Source organism: Pseudopodoces humilis, chromosome 6, assembly GCF_049639895.1.
Source record: "Pseudopodoces humilis isolate 2021_Gansu_Grassland_sample_001 chromosome 6, ASM4963989v1, whole genome shotgun sequence".
Taxonomy (NCBI): Eukaryota; Metazoa; Chordata; class Aves; order Passeriformes; family Paridae; genus Pseudopodoces; species Pseudopodoces humilis.
Genome location: NC_142205.1, coordinates 49,363,823 through 49,381,342, shown reverse-complemented (window position 1 = coordinate 49,381,342; position 17,520 = coordinate 49,363,823). Strand labels below are relative to the sequence as shown.

At 41.4% G+C, this 17,520-nt stretch overlaps 1 protein-coding gene and 1 long non-coding RNA gene across 2 annotated transcripts; one reads left to right on the top strand and one right to left on the bottom strand.

Moving 5' to 3' along the window:
• Positions 1–3,738: 3,738 nt before the first annotated feature.
• Positions 3,739–13,118, bottom strand: LOC102104321 (alcohol dehydrogenase class-3). Its single transcript, XM_005517476.2, has 9 exons — positions 13,037–13,118; positions 10,267–10,368; positions 9,218–9,359; positions 8,569–8,656; positions 7,573–7,792; positions 6,797–7,057; positions 5,943–6,078; positions 4,968–5,106; positions 3,739–4,034 (listed from the first exon to the last, which is right to left on the bottom strand). Exons 1-9 carry the CDS (start codon positions 13,046–13,048, stop codon positions 4,010–4,012), a joined length of 1,125 nt encoding a protein of 374 aa, XP_005517533.1. The 5' UTR covers positions 13,049–13,118; the 3' UTR covers positions 3,739–4,009.
• LOC148184180 (uncharacterized) lies at positions 13,112–16,232 on the top strand. The gene is made up of 3 exons (XR_015772714.1): positions 13,112–13,621; positions 13,891–13,992; positions 14,563–16,232. It is a non-coding gene; the product is annotated as an uncharacterized LOC148184180 (long non-coding RNA).
• Positions 16,233–17,520: the final 1,288 nt, after the last annotated feature.

Below are 17,520 nucleotides of genomic sequence, written 5' to 3'. Positions count from 1 at the left end.
CTAGATAAAGGAATGAAACAAGAACCAAAAAGATCCCATGATTCATGGGATCCCTACATGTGTTAGCTGTGGGGAATTTTTTAAAAGTACATCCACAGTAGTTGTGGGAGATTGGATTTGCAAGACTTACAGTGAAGTATCTTAGAACAAGTCTGAGTGTGTGAAAATGAAACATGTCCAACACTGTATTCATTTTCTTTTGGTGATTTTTAAACGGGTCATTTTTTTCCCCCCCTGGTTGAGTGAGTTTCAGGCTTTTGGAAAGTCTTAGGGGGGCAGCTATGAAAACTGATCTTTTTTTTTCCTCAGACAGGGTATAGAGTAGGCAACATTGGTACATATACCCCTTTATATTTTGTTAATGGGTCAGGGAGAGCTGGAAACAGTTAAGGAGTGTGGATTGATTAAGCCTCTCTTTTCTCTGCCCTTTCTTTTTCCGTGCCCATTTACCTTCCATCATCTTTGGTGTCTCTGCTGAGGGAAGTTATTTTTTCTTCTGAACAGTAATGAAAAATTTCAGACCCCATTGTAGACTTCATCATACACCACACTGTAACACAAGAAATACTTACGCCAACACAGGCATTAAATCATACAATCATGGGCATAAAATACACCTCTTACAAAATGTCTGGTGAATTTGTTGCCACAGATCCAAGAACACGAAGTGCTGCATACCCTTGGCTCCCCTTGGCACTGCAGAATTTAGGTGGGGGAAAGGGGTTAGTGCTTCACAGAACTGGACTCATCTACTCCCAAATTTACCAGAAAATGTCTTCTCTGCCCTGAGTGCCTCAGACCTCTGTTGCTGTAAGAGCATCACGGCAATGTTTTCATTACCTTTATTCTTGTTTTAATTATGCAGTAGTGACCTGAAACAATGCACAGAGAGCGCGTGTGCGTGCGTATGCATGTGTGTAGAGATTTTTAACAAAAAACAGACTGTAGTACTTGAGTGGGATTACCTGTGCTGAATGAACTGTGTTGAGGAGATGCCTGTCCTGGAGGTTTGCCCACCATATCCTTCACTTGAATGGTTACAATGGTCTTGCCTTTTCTATGTGTGTGTATGATGCGGGGGGTGGGGGGGCTTAATTTTTGGTCTATAAAAATAAAAGTTGCAGCTGCTTTTAACAGAAATAACTTTTTTTTTTTTTTGTCTTGTGATCAAAACCCAAACATAGAATTTTCAATTACATCCAGGTTTGCTTGCAGTACTGCAAGTCCCAGTGGTAGATGTGTGCACCAGTTAGAACTCACCCTTAAACCCACATTTGTGCCACTTGGATACCTCGTTGTTGTTGCACTGATGCAACCAAATCTAGCACATTTTTAATGCAGGTAATCTATGATGCTATGCATTTCTGCCTATAAATGGAAATCACAGCATGACAACTTGCTTATAGTGAGTTCATACTACTGCAGTATTTTTAAATGAGTGGAAAGCTTAGTTAGCATCTACATGAGATCTTTCAACATGAGAGGGCATATCAGCCTTGAGAACAAAACTTACTAAATAAAAATATTGAGAAAAGCTATTTTTTCACCTGTCTAGCTGTGTATTTACTTGAACATGACATACTAGACTTGTGCTGACTGGATTGTGGAAATTAACTATTTTTGATTCTTACAAAAGTTGCTATCCACTTAAATAAAAGATCCCAACTTACATCTACTTTCTAATGACATTTTTAGCCGTTGTATACACTTTTACCAAACACAATCCTGCAATTACTTCTGCATCAATTTCTTAATGTATTTTCCCTTTACTGTTGTGTAAGTCACTGTGGAAATTCTTCATGTTGTTTCTGCAACTTGATGTGAATATTTAAAGAGAGGAGGTTTGGTAGATGGTGTTGAATAACAGCAGGAGGAGAGTGGCGAGCCTGCATGTTTTACATGACAGCCAGCAGAGTACATGCACATTTCATGCATAATGATTTGGTGGAAATTTTTGTCCACTGAGGTTCTTAACTGTTGTCAGGATGGTGCAGTTCAGTACAGTACCTTGATTGCCAAAAATGTGGTAGAAGCTTTTGAGTCCCTTTGCTGAAATACTTCAAAAAAACCCTATTTCAAAACATGTTCCATTCAGTCAAAAGCTTTGCAGGACAAAGTAGTGTCTGGGACATCAACTCCTCAGGCTGGGAAGAAGCTGCAAGTCTTTAACCCAAGTGCTTTGATATCATTACATTTCTTTGTTGATGGTATTACAGACTGGCTTCCCACAATCACTCTGAGATGCAGATTCTCTGAAGTAATAATGTAATGCAGACAAGATTGTGTGGTCTTGCTCTAGTCTGTGCAGCATAGAGTAACAGCTGTTCCAGTGTACATAACTTAAATCTGTTAGATCCGGCTGGGGGGTGGTTTGCCAGGTTAGCTACTATTGTATCAATACCATCTTGTAATTGTGGAGTACTCTCACAGGAACAGATTAACAGCAAGTTTTCTACTGGATTTTCTGATGTTCAGCCAGACTTCCTGGAGCTACAAGGTACTGAGAATCAGGTCATTGCTGGGCTAAAGGGCTCACTTTCTTGATACAAATCCAGTTTTTATTTCCTCCTGATGCTCAAAATTTAATTCTTATGACATACACGTTTATTCTTTACTGTCTGAAATGAAGTAGAAATGCAGTACCTCAACTATTTTCAGAATGCTCATGGGGATATTTTTTAATGAGAGACGGAAAAGTTGTAATTGTTCCAGTTGTATAGCAGTGGCTTGGAGTAACTGGTGAGAGGAATTTTTTTTTCTCATAAGATTACTGTTTGCATTCAGTGTTTTATGTTAGAAGTTGTTCTGACCAGGGTTCTTTAAAACATGAAACTTCTTATTTAATCAGTGTCCTTGATTGACTGAAAAACACTGAGTTTCTGTGTATCGAACTTTTTTTAACTGGCTGGGCGTTCTGCCTCTGCTTTGCAGTCTGTTTTCTGCTATTTCTTGGTGTTTTTTTGGGTGTGAGGCACTGATTCCAGGTTTCAATACAAAAAAACTGTTATCCAGTCAGATCACTTCACCTAGAGTTAAGAAAACCTGCAACTCCAAAATGGAGACTTGACCCCTTGCCCTCCAGCAAAAAAATCCCAGAAGATCCTGAAGCCATCCTCACACGATGCTCTTTCCTGTTCCCCTGCAACCCTCAAGAGCAGACTTGCTCTAATAGTAGTGTTTTCTGCTTCAATGGCATGATCAGGTTTCTGACTAGAGGTAACAATCCCACAGTGTCTGTTTTCGTAGTGTTGGCTGCAAAGTTTTTTCAAAGTTAAGGAAATGGGACAACTGTCCTACTGAAGCCTTGGAGGACACTACTAGAGCAAGTGACTAGAGGAGTTTGTGCCATGATCTCTACAAGAGGCCTGCCAAAGAGACCAAAGAAAAATAAGGCAGAACATAAACCACCCCAGTGAACATGGGTATCCCTGGACACCAAACTCTCTGCTCTACATTTGGCTTCAAGATTGAGCTGGATGCTACAATCCACTGTAGTCCTAGAATAGCCTCAGAAACTTGTCGAGTTCTGGCCTCTCTCTCAGCACAGTCACAGCAAATGCATGCTGCTTCTCAGCCCTGTGCTTAGCTGTGCCTCGTGCAGTGAATCCCACATCATTTGCTGTAGACTCTGCAGAACACTCTTCTTCTCTCATATACTCACTGTAAAACCACTAGAGGAAAACAAGTAAGACACAGCAATCACAGTCACTCTTAATGCTAAATAATTCCAACACTGGGTTTTAGAAATAAGCTTTTATTAAGTAGATTGAGTTAGCCACTATTGAAATTGAAGAATGAGTACAGAAACAGAAGTTCCACGATCAGGACTAATTCTGTAATGTTATTCAGTGGTTAACAATTTTGTATTATTTAATACCCAGAATGCTCACCCTAAAATACATGGTCTTCCTACTCCCAGTGAGTTTTCAGTTGCTTGATTCTATCAAAAATTCCATTATAAAAAGGCAGTTGGCATGATGCTGGCCAATTAGAAGGTCCACATTTGGCTCTAAAATTTTAGGACAGTTCGAATGCTTAAAATAAAAAAGAAAACAAAATTACCAAAAGTCAATTTTCTCCCCATCTGTCCCCTCCCTTTCATTGCTGAGACACATTTTATCTTCTGTGTTTTATAAGAACGAAGTCATGCTTAGGCCTATAATTACAAAAATTCCAGGATAATGCTTGTTATCTTCAGAGTTTTTTTTTAATCTCTCCTCCAGTAAAATTAACTCCAAATGAATGCTTTTTCAAACTAGGTGTCAGCTTTCAGTAGCTAGCCAAGATTGATCAGGAGCAGTAATATTTACAGGCATTCTCCCTTTTGTCTGTTTGGAAAATGTTAGGCAGCTTTCATTATTAGTTTCCTAGGACTTACTCATGTATGAGTATAGCATTGAAATGATACTGAAGTTTTTAACTGGGACAGGGATCAACTGCTGGATGAAATATGCAAAAATGCAGTGTTTTCAATTGTAACAACTACAGTCAACTGATTTATCCAAAACAGAACCCATATGAGCTAAAGCACATAGAGCAGATAAAGCTAGTACTTTCTCTAAAGTTATATACAATAGATAGAGATTGAGATCAAAGACCATGCTCATTTCTGGAATCTGCAGAGAAACCTAAATATTACTGAATGTAATCTTCAGTCTCTTTACATTCCTTTGTATAAGGAAGAATGTTTTAGCAATGGTGAAAGCCTGAGACTGACCTGTCCCCTTGATCAGCTTTACATCTGTATGTATTAGTCTTGTACACTGTTGCTTGCTTTTTACTATGTGCCTGTGTTTTGGCACATGCCTGGAAGCTCAGAAAAGTGTATTTATATCAGAATCAATGCATGTGGTGTATGTAACCCTTTAGCTTCCCTGTTTAAAACATGACAGTGTGCAGGGAACCTGTACTTTGACAGTGTCTGAGCAAGAAGTGTCTTGTATACCTTTCAATATTGTGAACATTACCTTTTTCCTGAATGCATCAGCTCAAAAGCCTCATTAATTTTGTCAAAAGGCAGCGTGTGAGTCACAAATTCATCAACCTTGATCTTTTTGGACATGTATTCAGTCACCAGTTTTGGTACATTGTCTACACTCTTCCAGCCTGAAAGAAGCAAAACATTCTTTGTTTTTTCCTTTTTCCACCCATCTCAGAAAACTGAAAACACAGCCCTTACACAGGCACTTGTGTGATCAATATGAAAAGGAACAGAGACAAGTGAAATGTTTGTCCCTCCCACAGAGGTCTGGCAAAAGCACAGATTATCCAAACACACGCAAGTGTTGATGGAAAATCTCTCACTAGCTGTTTCAGCATTCAATATTGACAGCAGCCCTCACCTAGGAAGGTATATACAAGGCAGGTCTATCAGGCCCCCTACATATCTTTATAACCCAATCCAGTAAGTTTTGTATTGCTTGGACAAAGAGGAGTGTAATAATTCAAAGTCTGAATACTTCCATCAACTTCAGCAATTACTGAATTTCACAGAAAAAGAACTCAATGTGGTTTTGAGTTGACAGAAGAAAATGTGTATCAATCTCTTGTTCCCTTTATATTTTAAACGTCTTTCTAGCACATTGTCACGTTGGCCCCACAATTTACTAGTGCTTAAGCAACACAAAGATATTGATGTGAGTTCCCATCTCACCAAACTGAACCAAACCTCCACTTGGTGATTAAAGCAGTCTCCCTATCCCACTCCTTTAGTACTGAGCAGCATATAGATACCTTCTCTCTTCAAAATTTATCATACCACTGTGTTAATCTGTACCCTGTCTGTAGGAGTAAGAAATTTTAAGAGTTTTTATCTTAAAAGCCAGTGTAGCATTTATGAATAGCCTGTCAACAGTACATTTCTTGCACAAGCAAAACCAAGGGGGTGTGTTCTTCCCAGCTATAGCCCAGAGTCAATTATTTTTATCCAGCAAGAGAGTTACCTCCGAATGCAGTCCCTTTCCATGTCCGCCCAGTTACTAGCTGGAATGGCCGTGTGGAGATCTCCTGGCCAGCAGCAGCCACTCCAACTATCACACTGACTCCCCAGCCTTTGTGGCAGGCTTCCAAGGCAGCCCTCTTCATGGACAGACAGGACAAAGCAGAGTGTTTATTGCTAAGATTTACGGTGCCTGGACTGGTAGCGCTTCATTTCCCCCAATTAATGAATCACCACATCAGCATTTAAGGAACAAGAAATACACTGAAAATTACTTTATATTTTCCATTGGTTCAGATTCCTTTATACTGTTAAAAGGTTCACTTTTCTCTTTTTATATCCTATCTATCCTTTAAAGAAGTCACTCTGAATTCCCACTGAGAGTTGGGATAAACTGTAATCACAGACCATATTACCAACAGTTAGAAATGCTACTGTAATTCCTGAAAATCTAGCCTTACTTTTAATAATACTTCTGCATTTCCAAAGGTAAATTAATTACTTGAGAAATTAAGGAAATACTGAGTGATCTCTGAGATTTTTCTGTTCATTGCACAATATACTTTATGTGAGTTTTGTTAATTTCAGCTGTCAGCACAGAGAAACTCAGAATCTCAAAAAAGTCTGATTAAGAAAAAAACATTTGTAAGTGCCATTTTTAACCCAAGAAGTAGCAGTTGCTTTCATTACATAATTAGAATTGAGTGTAAATTGTCCCTTTTAGTCACAGCAGTTATCATTACTAGTAAAAAAATAAATTACTGAGTCTGGCACGTTTTGTGTTAAGAAAGCAGCTGATCTTGCTGTTTAGCTGAAATGGTCCCTCCCTGTACATGCTCCTGTTGGTCAGGCACTCACCATGACTCCAACATTTCCGATGCACTCAAATGAGTAGTCCACACCACCATCAGTCATCTCAACCAGAACCTCCTGGATGGGCTTCTTGGAGTCTTGGGGGCTGATGCACTCAGTAGCTCCAAACTCTTTGGCTTTGGCATACTTATCCTTGTTAATGTCAATGCCAATGATCCGGGATGCTCCTGCTATTTTGCAGCCCATAATAACTGCCAGCCCAACTCCTCCCAAACCGAACACGGCACATGTAGAGCCAGGCTCCACCTGGGAGTTAAGAAAGGAGTCATGAGCAGCAGAAACAAATTTATCCTTCCAGGAGAAGAGGAAATACAGATTTAGGAGGCTATAATAAAGGAACAAATGGAAGCAAATATATATGGCTATGAGATTTTTTAGATAAGGGAAACGATACAGAAATTTAATCCAAAAAGCTCTTTAGGTACTAAGCTGTTTCTTCTGCCTGAAGACTCATGCCCACTCACCTACTACTTGTCTCACCCTGAGCTTCAGACTATCAGAATGACTTGCAGCAAGATCAACATGTACCAGAAAAGAAATTCATATACAGCTGTAATCAAAAGAGATGCAGAATATTCCAACTGAGTTTCCTCCAGAGGCAAAGGGGTTCTTCTAACCTGATCTGGCATCTTATGGGGAAGCTAGAAATTCTCAGCTAAACTTCATCAGTTGAAGAAGAAGAAGAAACACAGATTTGGTACTTCACATTTACAGTTCTAATGCAGTCATTGAGGTGCGTGTGCCACAAGCCCAGCCTTTACCTTAGCAGTGTTGACAGCAGCCCCATAACCCGTGGAGATGCCACAGCCCAGCAGGCACACTTTATCCAGAGGTGCTGCAGCATCTATCTTGGCTACGGAGATATCAGCCACCACGGTGTACTCAGAGAAGGTGCTGGTCCCCATGAAGTGGTAAATCTGCTTTCCCTTGCAGGTGAATCTGCTGGTACCATCAGGCATAACTCCTTTCCCTTGAGTAATTCTTGAGACAAAGACAGGAAAGTGCAGTCAGAGTTTTAAGCAGCAAATATTCTCACCAGACAGAATCCACTACACAGCACAGAGAGGCAGGTGCTTACTTGCACCTTTATATTTTTACCATTTCAATAAACCTAGGAATTCACAGAAGTGAGATACTACACTCCTAAAACTTCATGCAGTTAATTCCTCCAGGGAAAAACTGATAAAAATGGAGTTTATTCACATGTGGGCCTTGTTAGTTACCAATGCTAACTGCTTGTCCAACAGCAGCACACTGTCTTGGCCTCCTTCAGTACGCTCCCCTTGAACAACACCTGTCAGTTATGTCACTGGGGCTTTTTTTTGAGTTTGGGAGAATTTTTTTTCAGAACAGGAGCTGCAAATTTTTCTGGGAAGCAGGTGGAAAGGAAAAAAAGAGCTGTCAGTATGATTCTATACCACTTGAAAGCTTAGAGCTAAATTCCCTGAAGCACTTCCCTTAAGTATGAATTAAATATGGAGTCAGAGCACTTATGTTTTCCAACCTGTGGACACAAGGTAGTAGTTTGCACCTTCACATACATGAAAAGAAACAGTTTTATTTAAGGGAAGAATAGAAATTTTAAGGAAGAGTGGAAAAAAATTGCATAAGTGACTCCTGAAACACCTACTTTCCAAGTCATTAAACGATGCATCAACAGATTTATTCTTCAAAGAAAACTCCTGTCAATTACTTTTCCTAACTACAGCAGGTATACATTAAACAAATACTACAGTATGTGTCAAAGTCATACAGACCTGATCTTCTGGCACAGGTTTGTTTTAGGATTCTTACAGAACTTGCACTCTCCACACTGAGGGATATATAGAGGGATAACAGTGTCCCCTAAGAAAAAAAATTAATCCCCTGTCTAGTTAATGAGTCAAGCAAGGCATTCTGGAAAAAAAAAGAAGTTACTTGATTCTCTATGTTTTTCTGTGTGCTTCAGTTCACTTTGTGTACTAAAAGCTGTGTATGGTATACAGTGGTATTATAGAGTGCTAGATAAACCACTTAAATCCTGGCTGAGCAGACAGCCCACTGTAAAACAAAACAACCCCAAATCAACAGTGAACAACATGGCTAAACACTTTAAGCCTTTTAATTGAACCAACAGATAAAAACTTTAATTTGAAAAAATAATAAACCCCCAACCCTCTTCTAACTATACACTGATCTGATTTCAAGTTAAAAAATGCTATTCTGGGCTCTTTCAAGCTTTAAATCAAGAGCTCACTGAATAGATTAGTGTTGTGTTTTACAGACCACAGAAATCTACACAGGCATACACCCCAGGATAAAATACTGTATAACTCCTGCAATATAGCATTTCAATGGCCATGTTGACAGCTGGTCTTCAAATAAAGTAACGCTTTCAAGGAAGGCAGAAAACTTGTATTTTCTTACCCTTCTTTACTTTTGTTACTCCTTCCCCAACACTCTCTACAATTCCTGCTCCTTCATGTCCCAGGATCACAGGGAAACATCCTTCGGGATCAGCTCCACTCAGAGTATAGGCATCAGTGTGGCAGACAGCAGTGGCAACTATCTGTGAAGAAATACATAATCTGAGACACCCTGAAGAACAGAATAGTAGCACGGATCTAAATTATTCTCTTTGGTCAGAAATTCAGAACAATTGCCAGGTCAAAGTTCTGGCAGCATTTGGTATATGGGAAACACACTTTCAATTCCTGGCAAGTCAGTTTTTCTTACTTTGGAAAAGCAGTCTTGACAGTACGTTTTTATAATTTCCATCAACCAAAATGTGACACTGAAAGGAGTAAAAGATTACATGTTTCTTCTTATAGCTAGAAATCACATCATCTCAATGTAGTTTAGCATCTCGGATTTGAAATAAGTTAAGACCCAGAGGTAAAATTACCAGAAGGAGCATGCAGAACTCTCAGTACTGCATAAATCCAGCTTAAGTCTTCAGCACCATGCAGAAATCCTTTCCACAGACATAAATTTCACATTAATGCATACTTTTCAGTAAATATAGGCTCCTGGAAACTCCAGATGAAATCAGGAACTTGGGTATAAGGAATCTAAGAGACCAATCCCAGCTCAGCAGCCATTAATTTATGGCCTGACTGAAGTAAAATCCAGCATGTTACACAGCTGCCACAAATGACAAATTGCTGCCCTCCAAAGAAGATAAAAGTGTTCCTAGCTCAGACATTTTGAGGGAACTTAGTCTGTAACAACTTTAATTGATCCTCAAGATTAGCCATTATCCTCAGACCAGACTGTGAAGTAGGACTAGTAGAAATTAAAAGTGTTTTTCATAAATAAAAGATCTAAATACTGTAATTTTCTTCTCTGTAAAGCCAGCTGAGATACTAATGACCTAATGATATCTATTCAACATTTCTGCTGGCAAACAAACTATTCATCTTTAATACTCAGCCTCCTAAAACAGAAAACATATAGATAAGAATGGATGTAATTACCTTGATACGAACTTCATGAGCTTTTGGTGGAGCAACCTCCACCTCCTCAATAGAGAGAGGTTTACCTGCCTCCCAGGCAACAGCAGCCCTGCATTTAATAACCTAAAAGACAAGAACAACAAGAAAAAAAAAAAGAGGGCATCTGTTGTATGGTTCATTTAAAATAATTCTTGTTCAGCCAAGTGAGAAAATAAAAGCAATGCTACTGGCTTTTGGAAAGTATCCCAGATCTGAAATTCATAATTTCAACACAAAGGTTTAATTGCCCCACATTTGTTTTCAGGAAGCTAACCAATAATGAGTAAGCCAAGATCTGAAATTTGGATGTCATTCTCTTACTGAGTAAAAAACAGAATAATAAGCCCAGGGGTGCTTGGGAGACACACTGCAGTGAAGTGAGCAACATGAATGGAAAACTTGCATAATAAAAATGGTGGTTTAAAATCAAAGACTGACATTCATTCCAGATATGTTCATTAAACACAGTGTTTGAATTTCCTGCTCCTGATCAGGATGGTTTCCACATAGGATTCTGGAAAGGGGAGGCATGTGTGCAGCTGACAGGGAGAGCCCCGCTGTGATGCAGAGGGACTTTGCTGTAAGGCTCTAACACCTCTGCAGTGGCTACAAGGATCACTGTTGGCAAGTCTTCATTCCCTGCTCTCAGCACAACAAATCCTACTCTGCAACCAACCACACCTAAACATCCTGGGAAGCTTTTCAGTCCCAACGGTGCAGAGCCTGGATGAAAGAGCAGGATTTCTGGATCTGTAAACTCTATTAACAGATACATATACACAACTGACTGAGAAAATCGGCAAGGATTATAGCCATACACTCCAGAGCAGCTTCAGGATAAGCATCTGGATTACCCTTAGAGGTCAGTTTCGTGAAGATGACAAGGTCTAAGCCATTGCTATTAGACATATAAACCAACAGAAGAAAGTGATGTTTTGTGTGTTCAAAATAGCTGTAGTGTTCCCATGGAATGCTTGTAAGAAAGAGGATTAATGTAAATTCCCAAGACCTCCAAAGAGCAATGGGTTCTTCTAACCTGATCTGGCACCTTATGGGGAAGTTAGAAATACAGTCACTCAGCCTTTTTGAAATCTCACTTGCTGGAAGAAATAACAGTACCAAGACCATCTTTTGAGCTTGCAAGGTCTGATTTCCTTTGATCAGGAGAAAGTAATGGCTAGTCTATGCCTTTCTGTAGTGTTTCTGTTGTACAATAAGCAGTACCGGCTTTGCCAGAGCCAGTTAAAATCCTCACTGTACCTGTAACAGGAGAACTTAAGATACTTAACCTTGGCTTAAATTTGGTAAGATAAGTACTACAGACACAAAAAGGTTTGTAATAGAAAACAGGTACCTATTCCAACAGTCAGCAAGGGTCTAAATAAGACAGAAACACTGCTAACCACAACCATGAAATCTTCTTATCCTGCTTTTTAATACCAGGGTAAATATTACAAAAATGCACGGAATGTGCCATAGTAACTAACTGTGGAATCACAGTGTGAGCCATTGGTCATAATCTCTAAATCTACCGAAGATTTTGCCAGAAAATCTAAATTCAAAGCACAAAGTGCAAGAGGAGCCATCATTCAGTAAATCATTTACTGGTTTTCAATCCACCTCCTCATCTTCCCCTCATTAAGTCATCACTTGTTCTTCCATGGGAGACAGCACATTCCTAAAACTTGATTTCCACAAGTTTAGTTAAACACAAAATTAAAGACAGAGAGGAGGAAAAAAAATTATCCTTACAGGATAAATTTTGATCATCTAAAACTAACAGTACACATCTGGAAGCACATTTTGAAATAGTAATTTCTGATTCAGTTCATACAGCCACAAAGGTCCCTGGCCTATTCAGAGTGGGTATCAGGGAAGCCCCATCTTTTTCTGCCCTGTTATTCATAGCTTTCTGCTGTTGCTTTGCTGAAAATCCTGATGCCAACAGCTGGAAATAAAAACCAAAACATCGACGTCTAGCTGTTCTTAATTTCCTCTATTACCACCTCTATCACTGGAGCACAGCTGTTGGGTTGCTTGAGGCTATGTACACGATCTGCTATCTCAGTCGAGATGAAAGCGAGCTCTGGGCAGTGACAGAAGCTGCTCCAAACCCAGTGCCAGCCTGGAGCAGCTTCAGCGTCCGGCCAAGCACGGCCACCGAGCCTGCTCGGGCCCCGGGCACTGACCGCCTGAGCAGAATTCAGAGAAATATTGGCAGAAGGTCTGGGCTATTGCGCTGTTCCTAAAGCAATGCAGCAAATGTGCCAGGCAATGGCTTTGTGAGCAGGCAGGGGCTCGCTGCCCCGAAGGCCATGGGAAACCACGCAAGCTCAAGGTCTTCTGCTGGTTCCCGCACCGCCGCGACCCAGGAGCGGCCGGAGAGCAGCCCTCAGACCCACAGGACGTGCACGGGGGTCGAGTACAACAGCCGGCGGGGAATAAACGCGTGTTTTCCTTCCCAGTCCTGCAAATACTCACAGCGGGAGCCTCCCACGCCTAAGCAGAGGCACCCACTCCGCCGCCCGCCTCACACGCGTGGGGCAGGAGCGCGGGGGCGCCCGGGACAACCCCCGCGCCCCCGGTTCTCGACAGCGACGGGCGGGAGCGGCCACGGCGACGCCGGCCCGCGGCCCCGGGCAGCCTCCGGACCCCGGCAGGGCAGGGAGGGCTCGCCCGCCTCATCCTGCCCGGTTCGGAGCCCTCCGTCAGCCCCCGGGCGACCTTCCCGCCGCGGAACGCGGAAGCTCACCCCGCTCGCCATCGCGCACGGCTACGGCTGCCAGCGGAAGGGGAAGGGGAGCCCGCCTTCTTCTCGGCTGCCTCTCTCCCCGCCTCCCGCTCAGGGGCGGGCGAAGGAGCGGGGTCCTGCCCCTCTCCCTCGGCAGGCCGGAGCGGGCTGAGTCCGGCACAAGGCCCGTGTAGAGCTTTTCTTCCCGCAGGCCGCGGTGCGGGCCCAGGTCTCTGTGTGTCCTGAGGGTCCCGCAGTGTTGCGGGTCCTTGCGGTGTGGCTGGGTTTGTGGCTGCTGATGGCTGCACAGCGTTTTCCATCGCGGCTCTTTAGTCCGGCTGGCAGATGGAGATTACTGTGCCTGTGAGGGAACGGGCCCGCTGTCCTGGCTGAGGGGCCTGTTCCTGCCGACATTGGGCTGCCCAGAATCCGTCGCAGCTAACGGGATGCCACGGCCTCCTCTGCGCCGCTCCCTGAGGGAGCCTGGATGTGCCTGCCTTCCCCACGCGGGGAAATCCCGCCCTGGCTCCCGTTCTGGAGGTGCTTGGTCTTTGGAGGTGCCTGTGTCTCACTTGGACGTAGGGGGAAGCTGCCCGTGTCTGCAGAGTATGTCCTTTGTGCCTGAATGTGTTCTTGGTTGCATAAACTGCAGCGGTGGAGGCTTTATTGGGTGGCAGTGCGAAGACTTGACTTCAGGCTGGGTGAAGGCAGCTCGCTGCCGGGATAGGTGAAGGGATCTGCGGTGGGATGGAAGTTGTGACTGGGCTTCTTGACATTGCATCCAGCAGCCTTTGAAGCAAAGGAACTATCGGTGCAAGACGGGATCGTTCACTGGCTCGTGCTGTTTCATTTTCTGAAAAAGCTTTTTTCAACAGGCAGGGTAGGAAAACCTTCTTGTGAGGTCTGCAGACATGATTGTGTAAGATGAGAGGAACAGTTCTGCCATGAGCTGTTGGGATTTTCCACAAGAGATGATGGTACGTGGGGAATTGTAGTCCCCCTCAATAAGAAAGGGAATTTTTATTTCCAGTGACATGCTAACAAAAGCTTAGCAAATACCACAGATAGACCACAGCACCAGCATATGGCAAATTAATAACAGGACATAAGCAACTATGGCATTTAGTAAATAACATGAAAGTAACATAACATTTAATAACAAATGAGAAACTAAATCTGTAGGCTCATGAAAGCTGACGTGGAACTGGAAGGTAATTTGGCCAGTGGGGGTGCTAACACAGGTTACATAGCTTGTTGTTGGAATCAGTGCAGGCCTTGTCCATTTCCTTGGTTAAATTTAGCTCTGCCAACCTCTCCTGCAAATTTCCTGGTTTGTCAGTGCTTCCAAAAAACCTCCAAGCATATTATGTTTAGCTAAACTCCACAGATGCTCTGCTTTTTTTAGTATCTTTGACAGTCTGAACATTGTAGGCAGTGATTCTGGTGGACAAAGGGACAGATACATAAATCAGACCTTTTTAGTGCTCATTGTCCAATTTCAGAGATGAAAGAAGTTGTTCATTTTTTCATCTTTCCTTCCCTTGCAGTTTCATGATGCTGTCCCTAGTGTTGCTGAGTACTTTTGGAAGCCCCTGGACATCATACATGGTTTTGCAGCTTTCTTTCTGTTCTCAGCACCGTGCAAGCCAATCAAGTTACCACTCCATGCTCTTGACTGAACTATCTAGGCCTTGTCACATGTTTCAGGTTTTTATGTATTTACGTTCCGTAGGTGAGGACTTTCACTACTGCTCTGGATTTTACATTGGTTTGGTTTTGGTGTTGTTCTATCAGGTGTTACGTATTAATCAGGAACATAATTTGGATTGGGTAAAAAGGGGCACTTGGAAGCACTCTGGGCATGTGGGAGGGAGACCTGGCATCATGTTTTTGTTTGGTGGATGTGGTCTGCTTCGTGTACCAAATGGGGAGAAAAGTCCAAAACAACTAGGCATCTGTATTAAATTTTTTTCTTTTTCTTTTTCTTTTTCTTTTTTTTTTTTTTTTTTTTTTAACTGTTATTTTGCCTACCCTAGAGGCATTAGTTTTCCAGTGAGGGTTTTTCTGTACCTTAGTTAAACTTTGAAGCACAAGAAGGTATGGGGCAAGAAATCACTTGCAAGCTTGCCTGGCAGTGTATGGCTGAATGAAGATGCAAGTGATGTTCCAGGGTGCCCATCGTGGGACAGTCTGAGTGCCAGTGGCAGAAGTGGCTGTGTGCCTCAGTCAGGAGGAGGAGCTGGTGCTTTGGCACTGGAACTGCTGGCTGCAGCCTCACACACTGGTGAACAGATTGGCAAGGCACAGGGAGGGTGGAGCAGACTGACAAGTCTACCCAGGGGCAAAACTGAAGTGCATTAGTACAAATGTTGCCTGGTTTGTTTTCGCCAAGCAGATATGGTCCTAGATTGACCCACAGGTAATTTTCCTTCTAGTAATGCTATAAATTTTCTGAATAAAACCAGTAGTTTTGATAGAAATATTTCATTAAAGCAGCCCTGTTAGAGCTGGGATAATCTGTGCACTAGTTCCAGCAGTAGATGCTTGAATAAAACTCTTTTTGTGGGGCATTGCTCTCAAAACCATCCTTTTGAAGTCTGATTTAAGTTTCCTACATTTTCCTGTGAAGTACTGGAGGATAATATTTGTGCAGCGTAAAAAGGAAAAAAGCTAGAAATTCTTGTCATTCCTCAAGTGAGTATCAATTAATTTTATAAAGTATAGCTGGTTAAGAAATGGAAACATTTTAAAAATCAGAATTGTTTTAATTTGGAAACACAGAATGATTTAAGTTGGAAAAGACCCCTGAGATCATCAAGTTCAACCTTTGAACACCACCACGTTAACCAGACCATGGCACTGAGTGCCACGTCCAGTGTTTCATTAAACACCTCCAGGGATGGTGACTCCACCACTTTCCTGGGGAATCCATTCCAATGTTTAATCACTCCTTCTGTGAAAAAATTCTTCCTAATCCAACCTAAACCTGCCCTGATGCAGTTTGAGACTATGTCCAAAAATGCTCAAAGCTGGTTGGTATTTCTTTGGATAATTCTTAGGTAATTGAAATATTCTGCTTTTATAAATATAAATATTATAATTTTTGGTTCCAAAGGAAAAGCTTTAGGAATAATTTCACTAATTAATCCTAGTATAATTCTGAAATATACTAGAGTAAAATAACTTTTCAAAACAAATCTGATATACCCAAGTATGAAAGTGACCAGGACAGTTTTCCAAGAGACACATGAAGCTGGGATGCTGAATGTTGTTTAATATATTTAGATATGGAAATTAATATAAATAATATTAATATTATTAATTAATTTAATATTTTAGATATGGAAATAAGTAATTTGGAGAGTTTTGCTATTAAATATTCTCTGCATTCATTGAAAACCAAATAAAACTCAAAAAGTTGATCATATATGTGCTGATTTTAATATGTTAATATTTAACTATGCAAGGGAAATTTGGAAGATGAAAGTGGGGAAAGAGTAGTGCTGTCACCTCCTTCTTTGCACTTGGCATCGTTTTCTTCTGTTTTCTATAAATGTTTTTGCTTCCAAATGTAATTATTTGGCCAGCTGTGAAACAAGTGATGTTTTAGGAATGAAGCAGAATTTGAGGAGCTCACTAATTATCTGCTAAAATTTGAAGTGCTGCTCAGTTAGTGGTTGTTGTTAAAGGGGCAGGAGGATCTCTGAGATGCAAGGCAGCATGCCCGGAGAGCAGGGACCGGTGACCACCAGGTGGCCCTGCCGTAGAAGGGAGCTCAGCACTCAGAAGGGCTTACGCAATTTTTCACCTATCAGCAGTTCTAAAGAACTGGTAAAGTGCAAGTTACAATTTACTTTAGGCAGAGGGTTTTTTATAGTGATCGAACTTGTTTTCTAAATCTAAGTTTAGATTTTTTCCAAAAAGGAGTATTATGTCTTGTCCCAGTCCTGCACAGATTTATTTGTGTGTTTATATTTGTTAGACAGATACTTGGCAAATTGATTACATTGATTACGTTTGATTAAATTAAGACTGTGCAGTTGCATGTGCAGTGTTAGGGAAACGTTGTTTATTGGAAGGAACTTGGAGCTTTCTCAGTAGGGAAGTGCTAGATCTCAATTTATTAACATTTATTGAATTATAATAGTGTTAACTCATTACCAGCACTCTTATTGTCTTATGTTTAAAAAGTAGTTGAGAGAATCATAGCTAACTTTTTTGTCATGGCAGAGTGATATGTGCAGAAGTTACTAAAATTGGCAGACAGGAAGGGATTTTTTTACCTTTGATAACTCATTTGTGTGTTCATGATATTCTGTGTAATTGCTGATTGTGCTAAGGGATTTCCAGAAGTTCAAAGGGCTGTGGGATGTGATAAGTATTGCACAAAAGAGGTCAAAAGATATGATAGTGCTATGGGTCCAATGCTCAGCAGTGAAAGAAGGATCCGTTTAGCAGAATGACCATCCTAGAGTGACAGTCCTATTTTCTGGGGAAGATTTTTC

Excerpts from the sequence above, each read along its gene's own strand:
- LOC102104321 (XM_005517476.2), bottom strand. Across the intron at positions 7,793-8,568 it reads AACCTGTGCCAGAAGATCAG|AATTACTCAAGGGAAAGGAG; the intron begins GTCTGTATGACT and ends CTTTGTCTCAAG. Across the intron at positions 6,079-6,796 it reads TCGGAAATGTTGGAGTCATG|AGGGCTGCCTTGGAAGCCTG; the intron begins GTGAGTGCCTGA and ends CTGTCCATGAAG.